The sequence below is a fragment of the Cherax quadricarinatus genome, chromosome 9, assembly GCF_038502225.1.
Source record: "Cherax quadricarinatus isolate ZL_2023a chromosome 9, ASM3850222v1, whole genome shotgun sequence".
Taxonomy (NCBI): Eukaryota; Metazoa; Arthropoda; class Malacostraca; order Decapoda; family Parastacidae; genus Cherax; species Cherax quadricarinatus.
The window spans coordinates 56,816,610-56,843,959 of NC_091300.1; the positions used below are offsets into that span (position 1 = coordinate 56,816,610).

At 41.7% G+C, this 27,350-nt stretch overlaps 1 protein-coding gene across 1 annotated transcript in view; it reads left to right on the forward strand.

Moving 5' to 3' along the window:
* LOC128686029 (phospholipid-transporting ATPase ABCA3) overlaps nt 1–27,350 on the forward strand; it is a gene marked incomplete at its 3' end in the record, with an annotated part of 363,040 nt that overhangs the window by 21,141 nt on the left and 314,549 nt on the right. Inside the window, 1 exon segment of the mRNA XM_070083443.1 lies at nt 25,312–25,511. Coding sequence (XP_069939544.1) covers nt 25,312–25,511 — 200 coding nt within the window.

Sequence of the window (27,350 nt, forward strand, 5' to 3'; positions counted from 1 at the left end):
TGTGTGTGTGTGTGTGTGTGTGTGTGTGTGTGTGTGTGTGTGTGTGTGTGTGTGTGTGTGTACTTATTTGTACACACCTAGTTGTGGTTGTAGGGTTCGAGTCGTAACTCCTGGCCCTCGCCTCTTCACTAGTTGCTACTAGGATACTCTTCCTGCTCCATGAGCTTCATCATGCCACTTCTTAAAGCTATGTATGGATTCTTTCCAGACTATTCCACTTCCTGACTACTCTGTGGCTGAATAAATACTATCTAACATCCCTGTGATTCATCTGTGTCTTCAACTTCCAACTGTGTCCCCTTGTTGCTGTGTCCCATCTCTGGAACATCCTGTCTTTGTCCACTTTGTCCATTCCTCTCAGTATTTTATATTTCGTTATCATATCCCCCCTATCTCTCTTGTCTTCCAGTGTCGTCAGGTTGATTCCCCTTAACCTCTCCACGTAGGGCATACCCCTTCTTTCCGGAATTAGTCTTGTTGCAAACCTTTGCACTTTCTCTAGTTTCCTTACGTGCTCGGGTAGGTGTGGGCACCAAACTGGTGCCGCATACTCCAATATCGGCCTAACGTACACGGTGTACAGGGTCCTGAACGATTCCTTATTAAGATGTCGGAATGCTGTTCCTAGGTTTCCTAGGCGCCTGTATGCTGCAACAGTTATTTGGTTGATGGGCGCCTCAGGTTTGTAGTCTCTGGCCCCCCTAGACTGTACTCCGTCTGTGGTCTTCTTTGCCCTTCCCCAATCTTCATGACTTTGCACTTGGTGGAGTTGAACTTGAGGAGCAAGTTGCTGGACCAGGCCTGCAGCCTTCCCAGATCCCTTTGTAGTTCTGCCTGGTCCTCGTCCGTCTGAATTCTTCTCATCAACTTCACATCATCTGCAAACAGGGACACTTTTGAGTCTATTCCTTCCATCACGTCATTCACAAATACCAGAAACAGCACCGGACCTAGGATTAACCCATGTGGAACCTTGCTTGTCACAGGCGCCCACTCTGACACCTCACCATGTACCATGACTCGCTATTGTCTTCCTGACAAGTATTCCCTGATCTATTGCAATGCCTTCCCTGTTATCCTTGCCAGGTCCTCCAGCTTTTGCACTAATCTCCTGCGTGGAACTGTGTCAACGCTTTCGTACAGTCCAAGAAAACGCAATCGTCCCAACCGTCTCTCTCTTGTCTTACTGCTGTCACCCTGTCATAGAACTCCAGTAATTTGTGACACAGGATTTACCGTGTCTGAAACCGTGCTGGCTGTCGTTAACATCATTTCTTTCTAGGTGTTTTACCGCTCTTCTCCTGATAATCTTCTCTATGACTTTGAATACTGTACCTGTCAGTGACACAGGTCTGTGGTTTAATGCATCGTGTCTCCTTTTTTATAAACTGGGACTAAACCATACCACACACAGGGATAGAACTCGCGATCAGAGAGTCTCAAAACTCCAAACCGTCGTGTTAGCCACTGGACCAGCTAGCCGGTCCAGTGGCTAACGCGACGGTCTGGAGTTTTGAGACTCTCTGATCGCGGGTTCTATCCCCGCCCATGGTATGGTTTGTTTGCAATCGTGTCATTACGATTTCGTGAGTCAAACAGGGACTATGTGGGCTCTCTTCCATACCTCAGGTAGTTGCCCTGTTTCGATAGATGTGTTGAAGATTGTTGTTAGTGGTACACATAGAGCCTCTGCTTCCTCTCTCATGACCCATGGAGAGTTGTTATCCAACCCATAGCCTTTGAAGTATCTAGCTCGCTTTGCAGCCTCTTCACTTTTTCCTCGGTTGCAGTATTGAGTCCAACACTTGATGGTGTACCCCTCCTCTCCCTCTTTCTGGAGTCACTTCTGTCTCAGTTCTTTGAATCTCATGGAAATATAAACACATATGCAGTATAATGTGATCCTTTATTGACTACGTTTCGCCCACACAGTGGACTTTTTCAAGTCACAAACAGAACTGTTTGTTCTGTTTGTGACTTGAAAAAGCCCACTGTGTGGGCGAAACGTAGTCAATAAAGGATCACATTATACTGCATATGTGTTTATATTTCCATTGTGTCGGTATTTTATACCATTTATTTCCATCTTTGAATCTCACGTTGAGCTCCTCATATACTTCTCGGTTGTTTCTTGTGAATTCCCCTCCTTCCTTCCTCAGTCTGATTACCTGGTTCTTGACTGTTGTTTTCCTCCTGATGTGGCTGTACAACAGCTTCGGGGCAGATTTGGCTTTGGCTACTATGTCATTTTCATATTGTTGTTGGACCTCCCTGCTTATGTGTGCGTTTTCGTTTCTGGCTCTTCGACTACTCTTCTTATTCTCCTGGGTCTTTTGCCATCAATACTTTATCCATTTTCTAGCACACTTGGTTTTTGCCTCTCTTGGGTGAACCAAGGGCTCATCCTGGCTTTCTCGCTATTTCTGTTACGCTTAGGTACAAGCCTTTCCTTAGCTTCTTTGCATATTGTTGTCACATATTCCATCACAACATTTACTGACTTCCCTGCCAGTTTTCTGTCCCATTGAATCTCGTGCAGGAAATTCTTCTGCTTGTGTAGTCCCCATTTCCATCCCACATTTAAGTTTTTCCAACACTTTCCATCTATACCAGCATATACAATACTTTCAAGAAACTCTCAACATCTTATCGTATCTCAGGTGGATAGGATGGCATCAACAATTATCGTATCTCAGGTGGATAGGATGGCATCAACAATTATCGTATCTCAGGTGGATAGGATGGCATCAACAATTATCGTATCTCAGGTGGATAGGATGGCATCAACAATTATCGTATCTCAGGTGGATAGGATGGCATCAACAATTATGAATTTAGAAAACATATTACTACAAATTTCATCTGAATTTAAAAGAAATTTCATTTGATAAAAAAGGAAAATCTTCCATATGATAGAAAACTCTTTCAGATGGCAGCATTTTTTATTGTTTTCGAAATACAGTTTCCATGACTTTGAAAAACAGCCATTAATTATATTTCACCCTTGATCAATGGACCACCCATCACATTTCTATTCAGACTCGATAGATAAAAAAGTAATCTTTAACAGCAAATATTATTTCTAACACGAAAGTGAAAATATTATAAGGGTTATGAAATATCCACAGAATTTAGTATCAAGATAACATGGAGAGGAAGATCTTATGGTCACAGACCGAGCTGCGGGGGCGTTGACCCCTGCAGCCCTCTCCTGGTATGATGAATTAACAGCCATGACCACCTCACCACCTTCACTGTCTACTATAGATTATAGTCATTTTTTTTCTCTAACTCGCAAACTTAGTGTTGACAAGTTTCGACAAGAACTTTAATTTACAATGTATCAAATATTCACGGTAAACAAGGTAACACTGAAACTTTGTTAATATTTCTCAATAATTATCCATATTTCCTAATATTTCTCGGTATTTCCTTAAAGATGAGGAATACTTAAAAGATAGAGAAAGCTTTAAAGAGTCAAGTATGGGGAATGCTTTACAATTTTTTTTAGTTGGTTTAAAATGGTTCAAAAGTTGTGAAGTGTGAGATGAGGTGCAATAATGTCAGTAGAGTTTGTTAAATTTAAGTGAAATAAAGATGGAAGAGACAAGTAAGGCGAAATAAAGACAGAAGGGATAAGAATAAAGTACAGTAATGCAAGATTAGGAAATGTAATAAAAAAAATGGAGTAGTGTGAAATATAGGTAAAAATGGGGATACAGTAGACCGTCATTTAACACGGTAGTTACGTTCCTGAAAATACCGTGTTAGGTAAAACCGTGTTAGGTGAACTGAAGAACTTAGGGGAAAAATAGGGTTACGTTCCTCAGAACCCCAAAAAAGCCAAACAACTTTTTTTAGGCCTCCACATTTTACAAAAATAAAAGTGAAAATATAATTGTAGTTCATTGTTATGATGTATTCTGTTGTTTTTACTGTTTAAGACTACAAATGTAACAGAAATAATGGTATTTCTTACCTTAAATTGTGGGTGCTGGTGTTTGTGGATGATTGTGAAGAGAGCAGAGAGTTATGCTGTGGCCCTACTGGGCTGAGGTGGATGGTATAGGTTCTGGTATTGAAGTTGATGGTTGTACTGGAGTGTCTAACTTTAAGCCATTCAATCAAGTGACTCAGTAAGTCAGTCAAGTGATTCAGTAAGTTGGTCAAGTCATTCTACTAGTAAGTCAGTCAAGTCATTCAGTAAGTCAGTCAAGTCATTCAGTAAGTCACTCAAGTGATTCAGTAAGTCAGTAAAGTCGTTCAGTAAGTCAGTCAAGTGATTCAGTAAGTCAGTTAAGTGATTCAGTAAGTCAGACAAGTCGTTCAGTAAGTCAGTCCAGTCATTCTACTAGTAAGTCAGTCAAGTGATTCAGTAAGTCAAGTGACTCAGTAATTCAGTCAAGTGATTCAGAAAGTCAGTCAAGTGATTCAGAAAGTCAGTCAAGCGATTCAGTAAGTCAGTCATTCAGTCAGTAGGTCATTCAGTCAGTAAGTCATTCAGTCAGTAAGTCAGTCACACAAACTTATGTTTACCTTTTTTTTATGTATACAAAGTAACAATTCATTATGGCCACAGGATATCTTGTCTAATATCTTTGTTTCCTTCGTTAATTCTAAGACTTAATGTTTACACCTTTTCTTGCCACTTTGAGCAACACTGGTATGCTTACTGGGTGTCATGATTGCTTGGCAGATACCAGATATAGCAGTTAAAAGATCAAAACACAATTCACAATCACAAGCTTGTAGCAGAGAAGTTGGACTGGACACGTATGAAGTACGAATGCTAGGATGGCGGGGTGGTGTCGGGGGAGGCTGGAGACGGCCGGAGGTCTCCCCAGCAAAAGTTGGACTGGACACGTATGAAGTACGAATGCTAGGATGGAGGGGTGGTGTCGGGGAGGCTGGGGACGGCCGGAGGTCTCCCCAGCTGAAGTTGGACTGGACACATATGAAGTACGAATGCTAGGATGGAGGGGTGGTGTCGGGGGAGGCTGGGGACGGCCGGAGGTCTCCCCAGCTGAACCACAACAAGGCGGCCGCTTGAGAAAAAAATAAGTTCTTTTTTTACCTTCCCGCAAACTGAACTGTGTTAAATTTATCATACGACGTGTTACATAAAATTGTGCCGTAATTCTTCAATCGTACTATACTCAAATCGTGCCAAATAAACTCGTGCTAAATGACGGTCTACTGTATATGGAAAACGAGTAAATCTCGAGAACACCTTAAATTACGAAGAAATTGGGAAAATATGGAAAAATGGGGAAATATGACGAATTATCAAGAAATATCGGGAAATATAGAAATATATCGTGAAAACGAGAAACATGAGAAAGTATGGAAAAAACAATAAAGAAAACTTTATTAAATTTCGAGAAACAGTTGGGAAATATGGGAGAAATGGAAAATATGGTGAAATTGGAAATATATGATGAAATATGGAAAATATGAATGTAAAACCTTAACCCCTTGACTGTCGCAACGCCCAATCCTGAAGTGTCTCCTGGTGTCGCAAAATAAAAAAAAAAATTACTTTTTCTTATGAAATGGTAGAGAATCTTTTCCCGATTGTAGTGACAACAAAAAAACGAAATCTGATTGAAAACTGACGGAATTATGCTCTCGCGAATTTAGCGACCTCGGCGATATTTACAAATCGGCGATTTCGCCCACTTTGAGCCCTATTTTCGGATAATTCCATTGTTCCAGTTGACCAAACTCATAGCTTTTTCTTTAGAACTCCATTTTTTCTATCAATTGAGTACAAGAAACTGCCCATATACCGATTTCAATTACCCAATAACGTGGTCAGAAATTTGCAGTTTGGCCAATTTCACGAAAATTTAAAAAATATGACAATTTCAAAATAAGGTTCAGAATGAACAATGCAAACATTCCTAGCTCTAAAATAACATTTTTTTGTTCATCAGTCACGTCTCTAGGCCCTCTGATATTACTCTTGCTTTCTATTTTGAATTTTTATTCAAACAAAAAATAGAAGATTTACTGTTATGCAGACTACTGCAATACTGTAATAATTGTATAAATAACATCAACCCATTTATGACTGCATATTAGAATGGCTAGTTGGACATTTATTGGACAATGACATCATTTGCTTACTTTTGAACATTGGCAAAAATCAAACATTTCCCCTAATTTGAGCTCCATTTCCAGGTTTTTTTTATAATAAAATCAATCAAAATCACCTCTATTTCTATGATATGTTTTCCATTCTATCAAATGAGACCAAGAAAACGAGAATACAACCATAAATACTATACGAAAATAGACCACAAAGTCGGCATTTTAATTAAAAAAAACGGTCTGAGTTTTTTTTCTCATTATGCACTGCGTGCTCCAGGATTTTTTTATATGTTGCACACTGACCACACAGACCCATTCTCTTACATGTGGGCCTACCAGCTTTCTCCTCCTTGATTTGAAGCCGCTAGAATTTATGAGTATATATACGTCAAACACGGTACCTCGTAAGATGTATATATATGACCTCAACAGTCAAAGGGTTAAAGTACAGGAAATATAACAAAATTTGGAAAGTATGGTGAAAAAAATGGAAAAATATATAGGAAAACTTTAAATTAAGGAGAAATATTAAGATGCATTGGAGAATATTGTGAAAAATTTGATAAAATCTAAACTAAAGTTCTTGTGAAAACTTGTCTAGGCTAAGTTTGAACATCACGAAAAATGACCTTAATCTAGAATAGACAGTGAAGGTGGTGAGGTGGTCATGACTATTAATTTAGAGTAGACAGTGAAGGTGGTGAGGTGGTCATGACTATTAATTTAGAGTAGACAGTGAACGTGGTGAGGTGGTCATGACTGTTAATTTGGAATAGACATTGAAGGTGGTGAGGTGGTCATGACTGTTAATTTAGAGCAGACAGTGAAGATGGTGAGGTGGTCATGACTATTAATTTAGAGTAGACAGTGAAGGTGGTGAGGTGGTCATGACTGTTAATTTAGAGCAGACAGTGAAGGTGGTGAGGTGGTCATGACTGTTAATTTAGAGCAGACAGTGAAGATGGTGAGGTGGTCATGACTATTAATTTAGAGTAGACAGTGAAGGTGGTGAGGTGGTCATCACTGTTAATTTAGAGTAGACAGTGAAGATGGTGAGGTGGTCATGACTATTAATTTAGAGTAGACAGTGAAGGTGGTGAGGTGGTCATGACTGTTAATTTAGAGTAGACAGTGAAGATAGTGAGGTGGTCATGACTGTTAATTTAGAGTAGACAGTGAAGATGGTGGGGTGGTCATCACTGTTAATTTAGAGTAGACAGTGAAGATGGTGAGGTAGTCATAACTCTTAATTTAGAGTAGACAGTGAAGATGGTGGGGTGGTCCTGACTTAATTTAGAGTAGACAATGAAGGTGGAGAGGTGGTCATCACTGTTAATTTAGAGTAGACAGTGAAGATGGTGAGGTGGTCATGACTTAATTTAGAGTAGACAATGAAGGTGGTGAGGTGGTCATGACTGTTAATTTAGAGTAGACAGTGAAGGTGGTGAGGTGGTCATGACTGTTAATTTAGAGTAGACAGTGAAGATGGTGAGGTGGTCATCACTGTTAATTTAGAGTAGACAGTGAAGGTGGTGAGGTGGTCATCACTGTTAATTTAGAGTAGACAGTGAAGATGGTGAGGTGGTCATGACTTAATTTAGAGTAGACAATGAAGGTGGTGAGGTGGTCATGACTGTTAATTTAGAGTAGACAGTGAAGGTGGTGAGGTGGTCATGACTGTTAATTTAGAGTAGACAGTGAAGGTGGTGAGGTGGTCATGACTGTTAATTTAGAGTAGACAGTGAAGGTGGTGAGGTGGTCATGACTGTTAATTTAGAGTAGACAGTGATGGTGGTGAGGTAGTCATGACTCTTAATTTAGAGTAGACAATGAAGGTGGTGAGGTGGTCATCACTGTTAATTTAGAGTAGACAGTGATGGTGGTGAGGTGGTCATGACTGTTAATTTAGAGTAGACAGTGAAGGTGGTGAGGTGGTCATGACTGTTAATTTAGAGTAGACAGTGAAGATGGTGAGGTAGTCATGACTGTTAATTTAGAGTAGACAGTGAAGATGGTGAGGTGGTCATGACTGTTAATTTAGAGTAGACAGTGAAGATAGTGAGGTGGTCATGACTGTTAATTTAGAGTAGACAGTGAAGATGGTGGGGTGGTCATCACTGTTAATTTAGAGTAGACAGTGAAGATGGTGAGGTAGTCATAACTCTTAATTTAGAGTAGACAGTGAAGATGGTGGGGTGGTCCTGACTTAATTTAGAGTAGACAATGAAGGTGGAGAGGTGGTCATCACTGTTAATTTAGAGTAGACAGTGAAGATGGTGAGGTGGTCATGACTTAATTTAGAGTAGACAATGAAGGTGGTGAGGTGGTCATGACTGTTAATTTAGAGTAGACAGTGAAGGTGGTGAGGTGGTCATGACTGTTAATTTAGAGTAGACAGTGAAGATGGTGAGGTGGTCATCACTGTTAATTTAGAGTAGACAGTGAAGGTGGTGAGGTGGTCATCACTGTTAATTTAGAGTAGACAGTGAAGATGGTGAGGTGGTCATGACTTAATTTAGAGTAGACAATGAAGGTGGTGAGGTGGTCATGACTGTTAATTTAGAGTAGACAGTGAAGGTGGTGAGGTGGAAATGACTGTTAATTTAGAGTAGACAGAGAAGGTGGTGAGGTGGTCATGACTGTTAATTTAGAGTAGACAGTGAAGGTGGTGAGGTGGTCATGACTGTTAATTTAGAGTAGACAGTGATGGTGGTGAGGTAGTCATGACTCTTAATTTAGAGTAGACAATGAAGGTGGTGAGGTGGTCATCACTGTTAATTTAGAGTAGACAGTGAAGATGGTGAGGTGGTCATGACTATTAATTTAGAGTAGACAGTGAAGGTGGTGAGGTGGTCATGACTGTTAATTTAGAGTAGACAGTGAAGATAGTGAGGTGGTCATGACTGTTAATTTAGAGTAGACAGTGAAGATGGTGGGGTGGTCATCACTGTTAATTTAGAGTAGACAGTGAAGATGGTGAGGTAGTCATAACTCTTAATTTAGAGTAGACAGTGAAGATGGTGGGGTGGTCCTGACTTAATTTAGAGTAGACAATGAAGGTGGAGAGGTGGTCATCACTGTTAATTTAGAGTAGACAGTGAAGATGGTGAGGTGGTCATGACTTAATTTAGAGTAGACAATGAAGGTGGTGAGGTGGTCATGACTGTTAATTTAGAGTAGACAGTGAAGGTGGTGAGGTGGTCATGACTGTTAATTTAGAGTAGACAGTGAAGATGGTGAGGTGGTCATCACTGTTAATTTAGAGTAGACAGTGAAGGTGGTGAGGTGGTCATCACTGTTAATTTAGAGTAGACAGTGAAGATGGTGAGGTGGTCATGACTTAATTTAGAGTAGACAATGAAGGTGGTGAGGTGGTCATGACTGTTAATTTAGAGTAGACAGTGAAGGTGGTGAGGTGGTCATGACTGTTAATTTAGAGTAGACAGTGAAGGTGGTGAGGTGGTCATGACTGTTAATTTAGAGTAGACAGTGAAGGTGGTGAGGTGGTCATGACTGTTAATTTAGAGTAGACAGTGATGGTGGTGAGGTAGTCATGACTCTTAATTTAGAGTAGACAATGAAGGTGGTGAGGTGGTCATCACTGTTAATTTAGAGTAGACAGTGATGGTGGTGAGGTGGTCATGACTGTTAATTTAGAGTAGACAGTGAAGGTGGTGAGGTGGTCATGACTGTTAATTTAGAGTAGACAGTGAAGATGGTGAGGTAGTCATGACTGTTAATTTAGAGTAGACAGTGAAGATGGTGAGGTGGTCATGACTGTTAATTTAGAGTAGACAGTGAAGATAGTGAGGTGGTCATGACTGTTAATTTAGAGTAGACAGTGAAGATGGTGGGGTGGTCATCACTGTTAATTTAGAGTAGACAGTGAAGATGGTGAGGTAGTCATAACTCTTAATTTAGAGTAGACAGTGAAGATGGTGGGGTGGTCCTGACTTAATTTAGAGTAGACAATGAAGGTGGAGAGGTGGTCATCACTGTTAATTTAGAGTAGACAGTGAAGATGGTGAGGTGGTCATGACTTAATTTAGAGTAGACAATGAAGGTGGTGAGGTGGTCATGACTGTTAATTTAGAGTAGACAGTGAAGGTGGTGAGGTGGTCATGACTGTTAATTTAGAGTAGACAGTGAAGATGGTGAGGTGGTCATCACTGTTAATTTAGAGTAGACAGTGAAGGTGGTGAGGTGGTCATCACTGTTAATTTAGAGTAGACAGTGAAGATGGTGAGGTGGTCATGACTTAATTTAGAGTAGACAATGAAGGTGGTGAGGTGGTCATGACTGTTAATTTAGAGTAGACAGTGAAGGTGGTGAGGTGGAAATGACTGTTAATTTAGAGTAGACAGAGAAGGTGGTGAGGTGGTCATGACTGTTAATTTAGAGTAGACAGTGAAGGTGGTGAGGTGGTCATGACTGTTAATTTAGAGTAGACAGTGATGGTGGTGAGGTAGTCATGACTCTTAATTTAGAGTAGACAATGAAGGTGGTGAGGTGGTCATCACTGTTAATTTAGAGTAGACAGTGATGGTGGTGAGGTGGTCATGACTGTTAATTTAGAGTAGACAGTGAAGGTGGTGAGGTGGTCATGACTGTTAATTTAGAGTAGACAGTGAAGATGGTGAGGTAGTCATGACTGTTAATTTAGAGTAGACAGTGAAGATGGTGAGGTGGTCATGACTGTTAATTTAGAGTAGACAGTGAAGATGGTGAGGTGGTCATGACTGTTACTTTAGAGTAGACAGTGAAGGTGGTGAGGTGGTCATGACTGTTAATTTAGAGTAGACAGTGAAGGTGGTGAGGTGGTCATCACTGTTAATTTAGAGTAGACAGTGAAGGTGGTGAGGTGGTCATCACTGTTAATTTAGAGTAGACAGTGAAGATGGTGAGGTGGTCATGACTGTTAATTTAGAGTAGACAGTGAAGATGGTGAGGTGGTCATCACTGTTAATTTAGAGTAGACAGTGAAGATGGTGAGGTGGTCATGACTGTTAATTTAGAGTAGACAGTGAAGATGGTGAGGTGGTCATGACTGTTAATTTAGAGTAGACAGTGAAGATGGTGAGGTGGTCATCACTGTTAATTTAGAGTAGACAGTGAAGGTGGTGAGGTGGTCATGACTGTTAATTTAGAGTAGACAGTGAAGGTGGTGAGGTGGTCATGACTGTTAATTTAGAGTAGACAGTGAAGGTGGTGAGGTGGTCATCACTGTTAATTTAGAGTAGACAGTGAAGGTGGTGAGGTGGTCATGACTGTTAATTTAGAGTAGACAGTGAAGATGGTGAGGTGGTCATGACTGTTAATTTAGAGTAGACAGTGAAGATGGTGAGGTGGTCATCACTGTTAATTTAGAGTAGACAGTGAAGGTGGTGAGGTGGTCATGACTGTTAATTTAGAGTAGACAGTGAAGGTGGTGAGGTGGTCATGACTGTTAATTTAGAGTAGACAGTGAAGGTGGTGAGGTGGTCATCACTGTTAATTTAGAGTAGACAGTGAAGGTGGTGAGGTGGTCATGACTGTTAATTTAGAGTAGACAGTGAAGATGGTGAGGTGGTCATGACTGTTAATTTAGAGTAGACAGTGAAGATGGTGAGGTGGTCATCACTGTTAATTTAGAGTAGACAGTGAAGGTGGTGAGGTGGTCATGACTGTTAATTTAGAGTAGACAGTGAAGGTGGTGAGGTGGTCATGACTGTTAATTTAGAGTAGACAGTGAAGATGGTGAGGTGGTCATGACTGTTAATTTAGAGTAGACAGTGAAGATGGTGAGGTGGTCATGACTGTTAATTTAGAGTAGACAGTGAAGATGGTGAGGTGGTCATGACTGTTAATTTAGAGTAGACAGTGAAGGTGGTGAGGTGGTCATGACTGTTAATTTAGAGTAGACAGTGAAGGTGGTGAGGTGGTCATGACTGTTAATTTAGAGTAGACAGTGAAGATGGTGAGGTGGTCATGACTGTTAATTTAGAGAAGACAGTGAAGATGGTGAGGTGGTCATCACTGTTAATTCCTCCGCTCAATAGCGCACGTAACATTCTCCTCTACGTACTATACTGACACTAAATGTTGTGTATATTCCACCAACCTTATAATCTTTGTTCATAAATTAGACACATGTGCAACACTTGGGTATCTTTACTGAGGAAACGTTTCGCCACACAGTGACTTCATCAGTCCATACAAAGAAGAATGGTGAAGATCAGAATTAGTTTGTGGTTATCAGTCCCTCAGTCTAGAGTCGATGTAATCAGTCCATCAATCTTAAAAAGATTCTTGGACTGATTACTTCAGTTCATCAGTCTTGAAAAGATTCTTTTCAAAACTGATGGGTTGATTGCATTAACTCCAGGCTGAGGGACTGATTACATTAACTCCAGGGTGAGGGACTGATTACATTAACTCCAGGCTGAGGGACTGATTACATTAACTCCAGGCTGAGGGACTGATTACATTAACTCCAGGCTGAGGGACTGATTACATTAACTCCAGGCTGGGGGACTGATTACATTAACTCCAGGCTGAGGGTCTGATTACATTAACTCCAGGCTGAGGGACTGATTACATTAACTCCAGGCTGAGGGACTGATTACATTAACTACAGGCTGAGGGACTGATTACATTAACTCCAGGCTGAGGGACTGATTACATTAACTCCAGGCTGAGAGACTGATTACATTAACTCCAGGCTGAGGAACCGATTACATTAACTCCAGGCTGAGGGACTGATTACATTAACTCCAGGCTGAGGGACTGATTACATTAACTCCAGGCTGAGGGACTGATTACATTAACTCCAGGCTGAGGGTCTGATTACATTAACTCCAGGCTGAGGGACTGATTACATTAACTCCAGGCTGAGGGACTGATTACATTAACTATAGGCTGAGGGACTGATTACATTAACTCCAGGCCGAGGGACTGATTACATTAACTCCAGGCTGGGGGACTGATTACATTAACTCCAGGCTGAGGGTCTGATTACATTAACTCCAGGCTGAGGGACTGATTACATTAACTCCAGGCTGAGGGACTGATTACATTAACTACAGGCTGAGGGACTGATTACATTAACTCCAGGCTGAGGGACTGATTACATTAACTCCAGGCTGAGAGACTGATTACATTAACTCCAGGCTGAGGAACCGATTACATTAACTCCAGGCTGAGGGACTGATTACATTAACTCCAGGCTGGGGGACTGATTACATTAACTCCAGGCTGAGGGTCTGATTACATTAACTCCAGGCTGAGGGACTGATTACATTAACTCCAGGCTGAGGGACTGATTACATTAACTCCAGGCTGAGGGACCGATTACCTCGAACTACTTCTGATCTTCTCTTTTAAAAATATGTTAGATAAATACATGAGTGAGTGTAGGTGGGTGTGAGTTGGACCTGACTAGCTTGTGTTGATGAGTCTGATGTCGTGCTCCTTCCTTAAGTGGGTGTGACCTGCCCTGACTACATTGGGCCGGTGGGTGACTTGAACCTGCCTCGCATGGTCTGGTGGGACTGCTACACATTAATTCTTCTTTCCCATGTTCTTATTCGCCTTTGTATGGACTGATGAAGCCACTGTGTGGCGAAACGTTTCCTCAATAAAGATACCCAAGTGTTGCACATGTGTCTTATTTATCAACTTGTAGTGTCTCTGAACCATTTATCTATATAATATAATGGGTCTTCTAACCTAACCTAACCTAACCTAACCTAATCTAACCTAACCTAACCTAACCTAACCTAACCTAACCTAACCTAACCTAACCTAACCTAACCTAACCTAAAGAAAATGTATTTATAGTTACCCAAATTTTTTTCCGAATGATAATTTTTTCGCTAAATAAAAATTTTACCTGTCAAATAAAATATTGAAATATGTTTTTATCAAATAAAAGATTTTTAAATCAAGCGAATTTTTGTCATTAAATAATTTTATTTTTGCGAATTGAAATATTTTTTTTTTAGCAAATGAAAGTAATAAGTGTATGATTCTGAAGTTATCATAGAAGATGGAGACACATATGTAACATATGGGAATCTTTACTGAGGAAACATTTCGCCACAAGATTGATGCATTGAACACATCAACTTCAGGCTAAGAGATTGATTACTTCAAGCTCCTCCTCTCCTTAAACACTTCTGGTTTGTATTGGACTGATGAAGCCACTGTGTGGCGAAACATTTCCTCAATAAAGATTCCCATATGTTTCATAAGTGTCTCATTCTTCAACTTATCGGTTTTAAACCATTTATCACGAAGTTATTATTTATGGTGCCATCCTACCCTGAAGACGTATATATATAACAAGATAATATCAACATAATGGGGCGCTGTGTTAGGTTGTATATATAACAGCTCTTAATGAGGTGTATATAACAGCTCTTAATGAGGTGTATATAACAGCTCTTAGTGAGGTGTATATAACAGCTCTTAATGAGGTGTATATAACAGCTCTTAATGAGGTGTATATAACAGCTCTTAGTGAGGTGTATATAACAGCTCTTAGTGAGGTGTATATAACAGCTCTTAGTGAGGTGTATATAACAGCTCTTAGTGAGGTGTATATAACAGCTCTTAGTGAGGTGTATATAACAGCTCTTAATGAAGTGTATATGACAGCTCTTAATGAAGTGTATATGACAGCTCTTAGTGAGGTGTATATAACAGCTCTTAATGAAGTGTATATGACAGCTCTTAATGAGGTGTATATGACAGCTCTTAATGAGGTGTATATGACAGCTCTTAGTGAGGTGTATATAACAGCTCTTAATGAGGTGTATATAACAGCTCTTAGTGAGGTGTATATAACAGCTCTTAGTGAGGTGTATATAACAGCTCTTAGTGAGGTGTATATAACAGCTCTTAATGAGGTGTATATGACAGCTCTTAATGAAGTGTATATGACAGCTCTTAATGAGGTGTATATGACAGCTCTTAATGAGGTGTATATGACAGCTCTTAATGAGGTGTATATGACAGCTCTTAATGAGGTGTATATGACAGCTCTTAATGAGGTGTATATGACAGCTCTTAATGAGGTGTATATGACAGCTCTTAATGAGGTGTATATGACAGCTCTTAATGAGGTGTATATGACAGCTCTTAATGAGGTGTATATGACAGCTCTTAATGAGGTGTATATGACAGCTCTTAATGAGGTGTATATGACAGCTCTTAGTGAGGTGTATATGACAGCTCTTAGTGAGGTGTATATAACAGCTCTTAATGAGGTGTATATAACAGCTCTTAGTGAGGTGTATATAACAGCTCTTAGTGAGGTGTATATAACAGCTCTTAATGAGGTGTATATAACAGCTCTTAATGAGGTGTATATAACAGCTCTTAGTGAGGTGTATATGACAGCTCTTAGTGAGGTGTATATAACAGCTCTTAATGAGGTGTATATAACAGCTCTTAATGAGGTGTATATAACAGCTCTTAGTGAGGTGTATATAACAGCTCTTAGTGAGGTGTATATAACAGCTCGTAGTGAGGTGTATATAACAGCTCTTAGTGAGGTGTATATAACAGCTCTTAATGAGGTGTATATAACAGCTCTTAGTGAGGTGTATATAACAGCTCTTAATGAGGTGTATATAACAGCTCTTAATGAGGTGTATATAACAGCTCTTAATGAGGTGTATATAACAGCTCTTAATGAGGTGTATATAACAGCTCTTAGTGAGGTGTATATAACAGCTCTTAGTGAGGTGTATATAACAGCTCGTAGTGAGGTGTATATAACAGCTCTTAGTGAGGTGTATATAACAGCTCTTAATGAGGTGTATATAACAGCTCGTAGTGAGGTGTATATAACAGCTCTTAGTGAGGTGTATATAACAGCTCTTAATGAGGTGTATATAACAGCTCGTAGTGAGGTGTATATAACAGCTCTTAGTGAGGTGTATATAACAGCTCTTAATGAGGTGTATATAAAAGCTCTTAGTGAGGTGTATATAACAGCTCTTAGTGAGGTGTATATAACAGCTCTTAATGAGGTGTATATAACAGCTCTTAATGAGGTGTATTTAACAGCTCTTAATGAGGTGTATATAACAGCTCTTAGTGAGGTGTATATAACAGCTCTTAGTGAGGTGTATATAACAGCTCTTAATGAGGTGTATATAACAGCTCTTAGTGAGGTGTATATAACAGCTCTTAATGAGGTGTATATAACAGCTCTTAGTGAGGTGTATATAACAGCTCTTAATGAGGTGTATATAACAGCTCTTAGTGAGGTGTATATAACAGTTCGTTGTGAGGTGTATATAACAGTTCTTAGTGAGGTGTATATAACAGCTCTTAATGAGGTGTATATAACAGCTCTTAGTGAGGTGTATATAACAGTTCGTTGTGAGGTGTATATAACAGTTCTTAGTGAGGTGTATATAACAGCTCTTAATGAGGTGTATATAACAGCTCTTAATGAGGTGTATATAACAGCTCTTAGTGAGGTGTATATAACAGCTCTTAGTGAGGTGTATATAACAGCTCTTAATGAGGTGTATATAACAGCTCTTAGTGAGGTGTATATAACAGCTCTTAATGAGGTGTATATAACAGCTCTTAGTGAGGTGTATATAACAGTTCGTAGTGAGGTGTATATAACAGTTCGTTGTGAGGTGTATATAACAGCTCGTTGTGAGGTGTATATAACAGCTCGTTTTGAGGTGTATATAACAGCTCCAAGCATAGGGAAATATGGGAGGTAATCAGATTCGATCCCAGTAAGGGATGGTTAGGTGAAATTCTTTTGATCCTGAACCTGTGGCAGCATCACTGGAACCCCTGGATGGTCACCACTCTCACGATTACCATTATTTTCTTCTCTTTTACGTCATTGTGTGACGTCATGAAATGATCAGTGAAACAAGGGAATGTAAACATATAAACATGGGAAAATACACAAATAACCCGCACATAGGAGAGAGGAGCTTACGACGTCGGTTCAGACCGAAACGTCGTCGTAAGCTCCTCTTTTTTTTTTTTTTTTTTTTTTACACAGGGTTTGACAAGGTTAAGGATCCCGAGCTATATTGACAAGCTATTTACAGGTTAAGGATTCCTAACTTTATTGGCAAGCTAAGAGCTGTTACCTACATCAGCTCATTTGAAAGCATTTTTATTGTTATGAGACATACAAGTAGGGAACAGGATGAAGTTGGAGCCATCTGTGGGCCAGCATTTTCATGTGATCAACTGACTTTATCTCGTTGACATCATTATGCTGTACGAATGTGTTCCATACTCGAGTCATCCTGGGTATGTATGATCTCAGATGGAGTGATGTTCTGGAGAAGGGTACAGCCAGAGTGAAGTTGCTGCTTTCTGCCCGTCTTGTGGCATAAAAGCTTGTTTCACGCTGTCCTCGAAGTGGATCCAAGTGTGGTACTTTGACAATATTGGCCTTGTACATAACAGTAAGGCCACCCACATCCCACCTGTGTTGAAGGCTCTGCTGAAATGACAGATCTATCCAGGATGGGTCCAGACGAGAGATGAGACGTCTTGCTCTGTTCTCGACTCTGTCAAGCAGTCGAAAATGAGAGAGGGGGCAGGCAAACCAAGAAAGTGGGGCATACTCAAGGTGTGAGCGTCTTGTGCCTCGTACAGAATCTTGCAACCCCTACTGTCAAGCAGATGTGAGATACGGCGAAGTGCTGTAAGCTTCCTGGCTGCCTAGTTTGCTAGATTTACAACATGGTTCTTCATGGTTAGTTTGGAGTCAAATTTCACCCCAAGAATATCAACTTCTTCTCCAGGTGCCAACACCCTCCCATTCATCCTTACTACTGCACCAGCATTACCATCATGGTGCCTAGAGACGATCATCATTTTGTTTTCTCAGGTACAAATGTTACTTGCCATCTATTTCCCCAAGCTGATATAGCTCTTAGCTGGTGATTGATGTAGCTTAGAGCAGCTGGCATTTCTTCTCTTGGATAAGTGAATGTCAGTGTACCGTCATCTGCATATGCATGTGATTCTGGGATGAGATGAAGAAGGTCGTTGAAGTAGACATTCCATAACTATGGTCCCAGCACGCTTCCTTGTGGAACACTTTCCCCAATAGGATGTCTTGCTGATTCCGTTCCATTGAGGACTACACTTAGAGATCTACCATGAAGGTAATCACTGAGGAGACATAGCGTAGAGCCTGCAATTCCCAGTGCTTGAAGTTTTGCTAAGAGGCCCTGGTGCCATGCCCGGTCGAAAGCACCAGCAATGTCCAGTGCTACCACACAGCTGACTTTGGATTCATCCAGTGACTGGTGCCACTTAGTGGAGAGGTTTAACAACAGATCAGCAACAGAGTAACCTTTCCTGAAGCCATATTGGCGATCACAAAGTAGTGAGTGGTAGTCAAAAAACTCTGTCATTTGTCTTGAGATTATTGTCTCAAGGATCTTACCAGTGATTGACAGGAGTGACACTGGTCTGTAGTTGCTGATTTCTGCTCTGCTCTTCTTTTTGTGAACAGGGACTACATTCGCCTCTTTCCATAGAGAGGGCCATTTACACTGTACTAGGCAGTGCTGAAAGATACGAGTTAGAGGTGCTGCTAGCTGGTCTGCACATCTTCTCAACAATCTTGGGCTCAACTTGTCTGGGCCCACAGCCTTTTCTTGGTCAAGCGATTTAAGAAGGAAATGCACCTCCTCCTGCCTTATTGTCACCACTGACAGTTTTGACACAGTTCTTGCAGCTAGCCAAGGAGGGTCCCTTGCTGGATCAGGAACTTGCATTTTGGTAGCAGATGCAATATGACTAGGACATGAATAAGATTATCCAAAAGTTTTATCTTGATTTTAGTAAGATAACAACACCATAACAAACTCCTTACAACATCTAACACACCACATACAAACATACCAAAACTTAACACACATTCCACCAGACTAGACTTTCTCTGTGCCTTCTAGCACGTGCCTAACTAGTATTACATACAAATAAATATACAATGAATATTAATTTAGGTTACTACTCCTTATTCACACATGATTACATAATAGGTAATTACTTCAAAAGTGATGCAGGAACACGTTACAAAAATTGCAAAAAAAACTCAATGTTTCGAGGAAAAGTTAAAATTCACTTGCAAGACCAATACAAGTGTGACATAATTCGCTACCAAAGAAAATATTCATGTTATACATTTTATATGTTATATATTTATTAATGTTATATATTTAAACTGTCATTTATGTCTTCCCCAACAAGGGAACTAAACAAAATAGATCCTTCACACCATCACATCCAGTTCCACACGCGTACCTCCAGTCACACCCATCCACCCATCACTTCACACCCAAGGAGGTCAGCCTGTTGAATACCCCTGACTCCTACTCTTTTACCAACATACTCACTGCTGCAGTTAAAAACCCGTTATAACGCCAATAAATTCCCTATTGTTAGTTCTCTATAACCTTCAGAAAAAACTCATCCCACCTTTTCCCATATATGTCTCTATTGCGACACAAAGTTCGATAAAACGTCGCCGCCAAAATCCTTCTCAGCACTTCCCCACCCTCCTTCCCCCTCATATCCCACAAAACATATATGTAGTCCACGATTATGTATGCTAAACCCCTTGCCACACCCTCATCCACTCCATTCATATCAAGACTCAATGCTCTCAATACCGACACACCATGACCCCCCACCCTTGCCACTACCTTACTCATCCATACCCTGATGCACTCCAAACCTTCACAAAAATAGACATGATACACAGTCTCTTCCCCACTGCATCTGCCACACCCCCCACCCTCGATGACCCTCCTATCTCGGAGCATCGCTCCCATTGATTATATACCATGTAGGAAACGATACATAACCTCACGGACCCTAGGTCGTATCCTTAATTTACTAAATCTTTGCCATATTACATCCCATGCATACATGGGGTAGATCCCTTCAACCAGCACCACTACATGTCCCTCTAACAATTTACACAAAGTTCCCACCTTTACTTTTCCCGGTTCCCTGGCTAACACTAAGGCACGTAACACTTTTTCACATTCCTTCATTTCCGCTCCCCCATACCATTTCCGTAGGTGATAATGTACCTTATTTAGCTGCCTCCCCCTCCATCCACCTGCACGCATCACTTCCCTCTTAAGGAACATACATTTCACCCGCTTTCTCAAGTCCAACAAACCCAACCCTCCCTTACATACTGGCAATGTCACTACCTCCCTTCACAACCAGTTGCACCCTGAACCCCACAAGAATTTGAACACCATTCTAAGAATACTCATGATCGCCGTTCCTGTTAACGGCAACACTGCCGAAACAAATCAGACTTTACTATATAGTAATACATTGATGACAATTGCTCGTTGCCTAAGGGTTAAATGGTGAGGTCACAGCATTCCGAAACGTCGCTGCCCCTGTTCCACCATCCTATTCAAATTATTGACCCTTGCAGCACTCAGGTCAGCCTCATATATGACACCACAAATTTTTAGACTCCCAGTCTGACGCTGCACGACATCACATCCCCATTCTAATCTCCCTGCCCATTCTCCCAGCCCCATTATCATTGACTTCTCCAGATTTACCTTCATCCCAGTAGCTCTCCCAAACATGTGTACAACTTCCCCTAAAACCGTGTCTCCTCACACACCAGAATAGTTGTATCGTCAACATAGCCCATCAAGCCAGGTCAAGGCTTCTACACACCATCCCCCCCCCCCAGTCCTTAGACGATCCTCCACCATCCTATAAAAACGATCCTGAACACATGCAAACAATAGTTGTGATATTGGACATCCCTGCCGAAGACCCCGCACCATGTTGACTCCTTCCCCCACACACCCATTGATTTGCACCCTTACCTTCACTCCTGAGTACAATGTATCCACCCACCCCACTATTTCTTCGCCAAACCCCTGTCTGAGAAGAATATCCTTCAAAGCTCCTCTTTCTACCCTGTCATAAGCCCCTGGCCAATCCAATGCCAACAACGCCCCTCTTACCCCTTCCATGTCCTCCAGGAACCCCTTTATGATCCCGTGGCCCTCGACCATTGACCTACCTGGCAACCCAAACTGAGACTCAAACACCACCCTCCCCACAACACATTTAAGCCTATTCCCAAGAATTTTCGCGAGCAGTTTATAATCAGCACAAATCAACGAAATGGCTCCGTAATCCCGAAGGGTACTCTGCTTTTTACCCTTCGGGACCAACATCACCACCGCAGTTGCCTTCGATTCTCCCATCTTACCTCCGTGTTTCATGGCATTCATTAACCTTACTAGGAAACCCCTTAGCAGACCATAGTGTTGTACAGAAAATTCGCTTGGTAAACCATCTATCCCGGGTGCCTTTCCCTTCCTCATGTCCATAAGGGTTCTCCATATTTCCTCCTCCTCAATGACCCCACCCAGTGCCTCCTGATCACCCCTCCCCAGTTTGCAGGCACATACTCACATACCTGCCCAAGATCCTCGCCATCCACCCCACTACTTTTCCCATACTCCTCAAACCATCTATCTGCATATGCACTCATCCCCATTGTTTCCCGTAATACCTGACCCTCTCTAAAACCCCCCACCAAAGAAATGACTTGCAATCCTGGTATTGTAGTCGTTTGCTGTCGTACCTTCTGTCCTCGCAGCACACAAGCCGATGGCTTGTCGCCCCAGAGTACTTCGTCCAACCCCGCTTGTACTCGTACAGCTGCAAAACACTCTTCTTGCAAATCCCTTATCCTGTCCTTCAACATTTGTATTTCCTCCATGGGGTAAACCCCCCCCCCCCCGAGTAACAATCCCATAATCTACATTCTAAATAATTTGACAATCCATACCACAATTGATTAATGCGTTTGCCCTCCCTCACATAAAATTGATGTATTCTTACCTTAGCCACACTATCCCACCATCCTACCACATCCTCCTCAGTCCTTCCCTCTGCACAGAGCTGTTCCCAAAATACTGCAAAACCTTCCACTCCCTCCCCATCCCCCAAAACCATTGTATTCAGTTTCCAATAGCTTCCCTGCCTACGAGCAAAAGCTTCCGACCCCACCTCCACTATTACCGCCCTATGATCAGAAGACACTATCTCAATAGTTTTAAAAGACTCTACCAGAACCCTCTGAGATAAATATATCCTGTCCAAATGAGCCGCGTATCCCCGCCTTATAAAAGTATGTTCCACCACCCACAGATCTTCCTGAAAAGCATCACGTAACTGAAGATCTCTGAACAGGCCCCCTAAGACAGAGGAAAAATATCCCGCTCCTCTGGGTTCCACGTCTGTCCTCTTAACTACACAATTCCAATCCCCCTCTCACAATCGCCACAGACGGTAACATACGTAGGAAGTACACAAGTTCCTCCCGCACAAAATCCGTCTTTACTTTCACTTCACTTTCTGCTGGGGCATACACACACACAAATGCCACTCTCTCACCCATCCACCATCCTTCCACACGTAATACTCTCCCCCACTCCCCTTTTTCCTGTGCAATACAAACGGGCTCACCTCCCTGATCAACACACCCACTCCTTCTTTTAAAATGCTCGGATGGCAACACATAAGCCTGGTACCCAGGCACCACTAATTCACAACCAAGTTTAAAATTGTGTTCCTGCACAAAAGCCACATCAACCTTGTATCTATTCAAAAACATCCGGAAGTACTCACGTTTTACACCATCACACAGACCATTAATATTTATTGTTACACACCTGAGGAGGGTTTAAGGTTTCCCTCCCCGCCTCATTTCAAGACTCTTCCCTTTCTGACCATTCTCCTGGGCATTGCCTTTGCCATGTACTCCATCCTCCTTCCCAACCATCCCCCTCCCTTCTGTTGTGGCCCTCTCTTAGAGTCACTCTGGGTACCATAACCGCATGCCTTTTTCCCTGGCCTTTGCACCAGCGTCAGAACATCGTCTGAATCTGACGCCGCTGCCCTTTTCCTCGTTGCTCCCTCCGTCTCCATATCTGTGTCCTGGGAGTCCTCACAATGGACTTCCACCTCTACCACCCTGAAGCCGCCTCCATGTCCTTCCGTGGCACTCGCACTGTCCATCACAGGTGCCACCTGATCCTTTCTCCTCCCACACACACCACCTTCTGCTCCGATCCCAGGTTCCTGCTCGCTGCGACTCTTCACCTCCGTAGACTGTAACATTTCCTGTAACACCGTCGCCAACTCCTCGATAGCTTTCACTTCTACGCCCACTTGAACCTCCTCTCTCGACAACTGTACTGTCAATGGGCTGGGTGATTCCTGAATCACCACATCCCCTTAAGATTCCACAGGAGCCATCACCTCTTCACTCCTCATGCGACCACACCCTCCCCCTTGCCTCCGTTCTTCCTCAGGCATCGTTTTCTCATGCGCAGGTGCTCTGCCTCGTGCCGGCCCAGGAGCCCAATTCCGCTTGCCACAATCTGTCGCCATATGGTCATACTCGCCATGCAGTCGGCACGTATGCCTCTGCCTGGCATACGCCACCATTACCTGGGTTTTAAACTCCTCGAGATATGCATACGAGGGTATAGGATGTCTCACCGTCATCTTGATATTTAAAGTACCCTCAGGAAATCCTGCATAAGCTCCTTTTACCCATTTTCCAGGTTGGGCTAGATGTACATTCCCATATCTTTCGAAAACACTTCTGATATCTGCTTCATCAGCCTCAAAAGGCACGTTGCGGAGCTTAACCCACGAATAATGTCTTGATACATCCGTCAACCTGACCCTTCACTGCCGGTGTTACGTTAATGCTGACATCTTCGTAACGATCCACCACTGCCTCGTACACTTGAGCCGTTAGCACATTCACGAATATTCTATAAACACCATTTAATGCCACTCCATATAAATCCTCGTCTCTGATGCCGTATGTCTCTCTTATAATTTTGGGCAATAACACCTCGACTGACGTAGGCATTAAAGCCCCATTAATGAGTTCAATGCCCTCAGTATTCACTCTCCAGCACACACCTAGCGCCATATTGTTTTCTGAGTAGCTCGTCTGGGTAAACAGTAGAGGGGTGCAAAGCACGACTGCACTCTGCCTCATCCAGGCAGCGAATATATACAGGGATAACTAAAAGAAAGTGAGTATACATAGTGGCAGTAGTCGGGTGGAGTGTGACATGCAAAGAGTATGTTAAAATTTATTCGGCGTATGCCACACTCCCATGTAGGCTGCCTCCCAACCAGAGAACCGGGTGCTAAGGGTTTAACGACCAACAGGGTACCCATCATTAAATCAGTACCTTGGTACATTGGCCAATCACAGGCAAGCCTGCCAAAGCTGAAGGAACGTGGTTCACTTGTGGTAAACATTGGCAGACTTGCCTAGCTGCTGGTTGAGCATGGTGCATTCTCTCTCTGACTTCTGCTTTGCCATCTGTCACCGGGGTGCACACTTGCTATTCCAATTATATATACATTATATATAATTTGGTGAAGGCAAATGTATATTATAGATTACTGTTGAGTTTTGTTTGCTCCATTTCCCAATCCAACCAGGTCTCACAGGCCATTCATTACCTGTGTTCGTAATATGGAGTGTCGCATGGGTGGTAGTAGTAGTAGTAGTAGTAGTAGTAGTAGTAGTAGTAATAGTAAATGTGGTGAGACGTGTTGGGTTAGAGAAGAACGTGTTGACATCATGTTAGAGCGGTCTCTAGAATGGGTAATATATTGTTAATTCGCAATTATGAGATAATGTGACTACCGGAGTTTTGATGGATAGTGTTACTGACAGCAATAAGGGCAGCTTCCATTCACTTTCGCCGTTTTAAATCGTTTTCTTTAATCACTAGTCTAGCCTCACTGAATTTAATGAGGTGTCTAACATCGTCCCTATGTTGAACACACGCATTTTTATGGTCATCATTGCTGCAAGTATTCATGTGTTCTCTGATCCTAATGTCCATAGACCTGGCTGTTTCCCCTACATATACTGTGTCACACCCCTACATGGCATAGTGTATATTCCTGCACTTGTGCCAGCGTCATGCTTGGGTTTTTGTACCAGGTTTCTAATCTCTGTCTGTATGTCTGTCTGTCTGTCTGTCTGTCTGTCTGTCTGTCTCTCTCTCTCTCTCTCTCTCTCTCTCTCTCTCTCTCTCTCTCTCCCTCTCTCTCTCTCTCTCTCTCTCTTTCTCCTCGTCTTCCTTCACGTAACCCTTGTTCTCTACCTCTTTCTCTCTCTTCCTTCAGCAAAGACTACAAAAAAGACTGGTCTTAAGAAAAGTTTCTGGAGGAAGTTGGGGCTGTTACTGTGGAAGAACCTCCTGTTGAGGAGGAGACACTGGATCCTCACTGCACTTGAGGTTCTCCTCCCCACCCTGCTCTTCACTCTCCTCCTGACCATCAGGATTCTCCCAAACAGCGTTTTTCTTCCCAAGTACGTCAACGAGGTGAGTACGCGGGACGTTTTCTTAGTACGTCAATAAGGGAAGGTACATATGACACTTCTCGAGTACATCACCAAGGTGAGTGCGTGTGATATTTCCCAAGTACGTCTAATACTTCCCATGTGCGTCAACAAGGTCAGCACGTTCGGCACTTCCCAAGTTCGTCAACGAAGTGAGAACGTATGACACTTCCTAAATACTTCAGCAAGGTGAGTATTTCTGGCATCTCCCGATTACATCAGGTGAGGTGAGTATATCTGTCGCTTCTGAAGAACATTAGTGAGGAGAGAACATTTTAGGACTCCTCAAAAACACTTAGCTACTTGGAGAATGAGACGAATAATGGCAAATTGAGACATATGAATATGAATATGATACATGTGCAACAGTTAGGTGTTTTCACTCCGAAACGGCCTTTTCAGTCGAGTATAGAGATATAAAGACGATATAATCAGTCCATCACCCTTGTAGACTTAGTTTTGACGTGGTCAGTCCCTCAACCTGGAGGAGAGTTTTGCTCCATAGTCTGGAACAATTGAGGCTTATGTACTGTCAAAGGGGAGGCGCATCCCACTAGTAGAAAAAAAATGTAATCACTCTATCCATTCTCACTTTAATGTGTTGTCGAAGGTGTTTTCTGTGCCAAGAAATAAAATTAATGCTTTACGTTTGGTTGCATGTTCGAGAAACATTAATGGTTAAATTTAAAGAGTCGGGACACGATTGCCGAGTACCACATTCAAGAGTTTAAGTTGTTGCATATTGATAGAAGTAACGGAAGGCTGTGGGGTGGTATTATATGTTTGGGATAACTTGAATTGTTGCATCAAAACAGGTGTAAAAATCGGTGGATTAGACACTGTATCTGTGTGGGTGGAATTTCTAGGACGAGAAAAAGATATTTTAGGTGTTATATGCCGATCCCCTAATTATCTTAGATAGCGGCACAGGGTGACTTCTTTGGACTGAAACTCTTAGGGCTTTTAGATACGACAACGTAGTAATAGTAGGGGATTTTAACTTCAGTCAAATAGACTGGACTACTTCGACTGGAAATTTAGAGTTCAGTGACTTTTTGGAAGGAGTTCAGGACTGCTTTTTGAAGAAATTCGTAACAGGTCTAGCAGATGTAATAATCTGCTAGACCTGGTTTTGTCCACTATGGAAACTCTCGTTAATAATCTTGAGGTTACTGAGGAGCTTGACAGGAGTGATCAAAATCTAACTTTGATGTTACTTGGGAATGCAAGAATAGGGATAATATGTTAAAAGTCCCCGATTTTCGTTCTGCCTATTATAAGGGACTTAGGAAACACTTATCTAGTCTTGACTGGGGATATTTGCCTAATAATTCTATTATAGATGGTGCATATAGTGACGATGGGAACCACGATTATAACTATTTTCTTAATAATGGACAACTTGCTAAATGTATATATATTCCCCAGAGTGAAATGAGGTCAAGTAAAAATGAACCCAAATGGTTGAATAGGAGACTAAAACATTTATTAGGAGAGAAAAGAGGAATTCAAAGGCATATAAGAGGAGGAAAGGTTAACCTTATTGACCAATAAGTTATACTCGACTATGAAATTAAAGTAGCTTCAGAATCAAAGTTAAATCCAAAAGTGTTCTTTCAAGTGTATAGGACAAAGGTCAGGGGAATAAATAGGACCACTAAAAATTAAGTCTGGACAGCGTACTAATAGTGAGCAGGAATTGTGCTCTATTTTTAATAGTTATTTCTTGTCGGTTATCACACAAGAGAACATAAATTATATCCCAGCTATGAATATTTATTCAGGCTCTGAAGAAAAAAATTAAGTAATATTTCAGTAACGA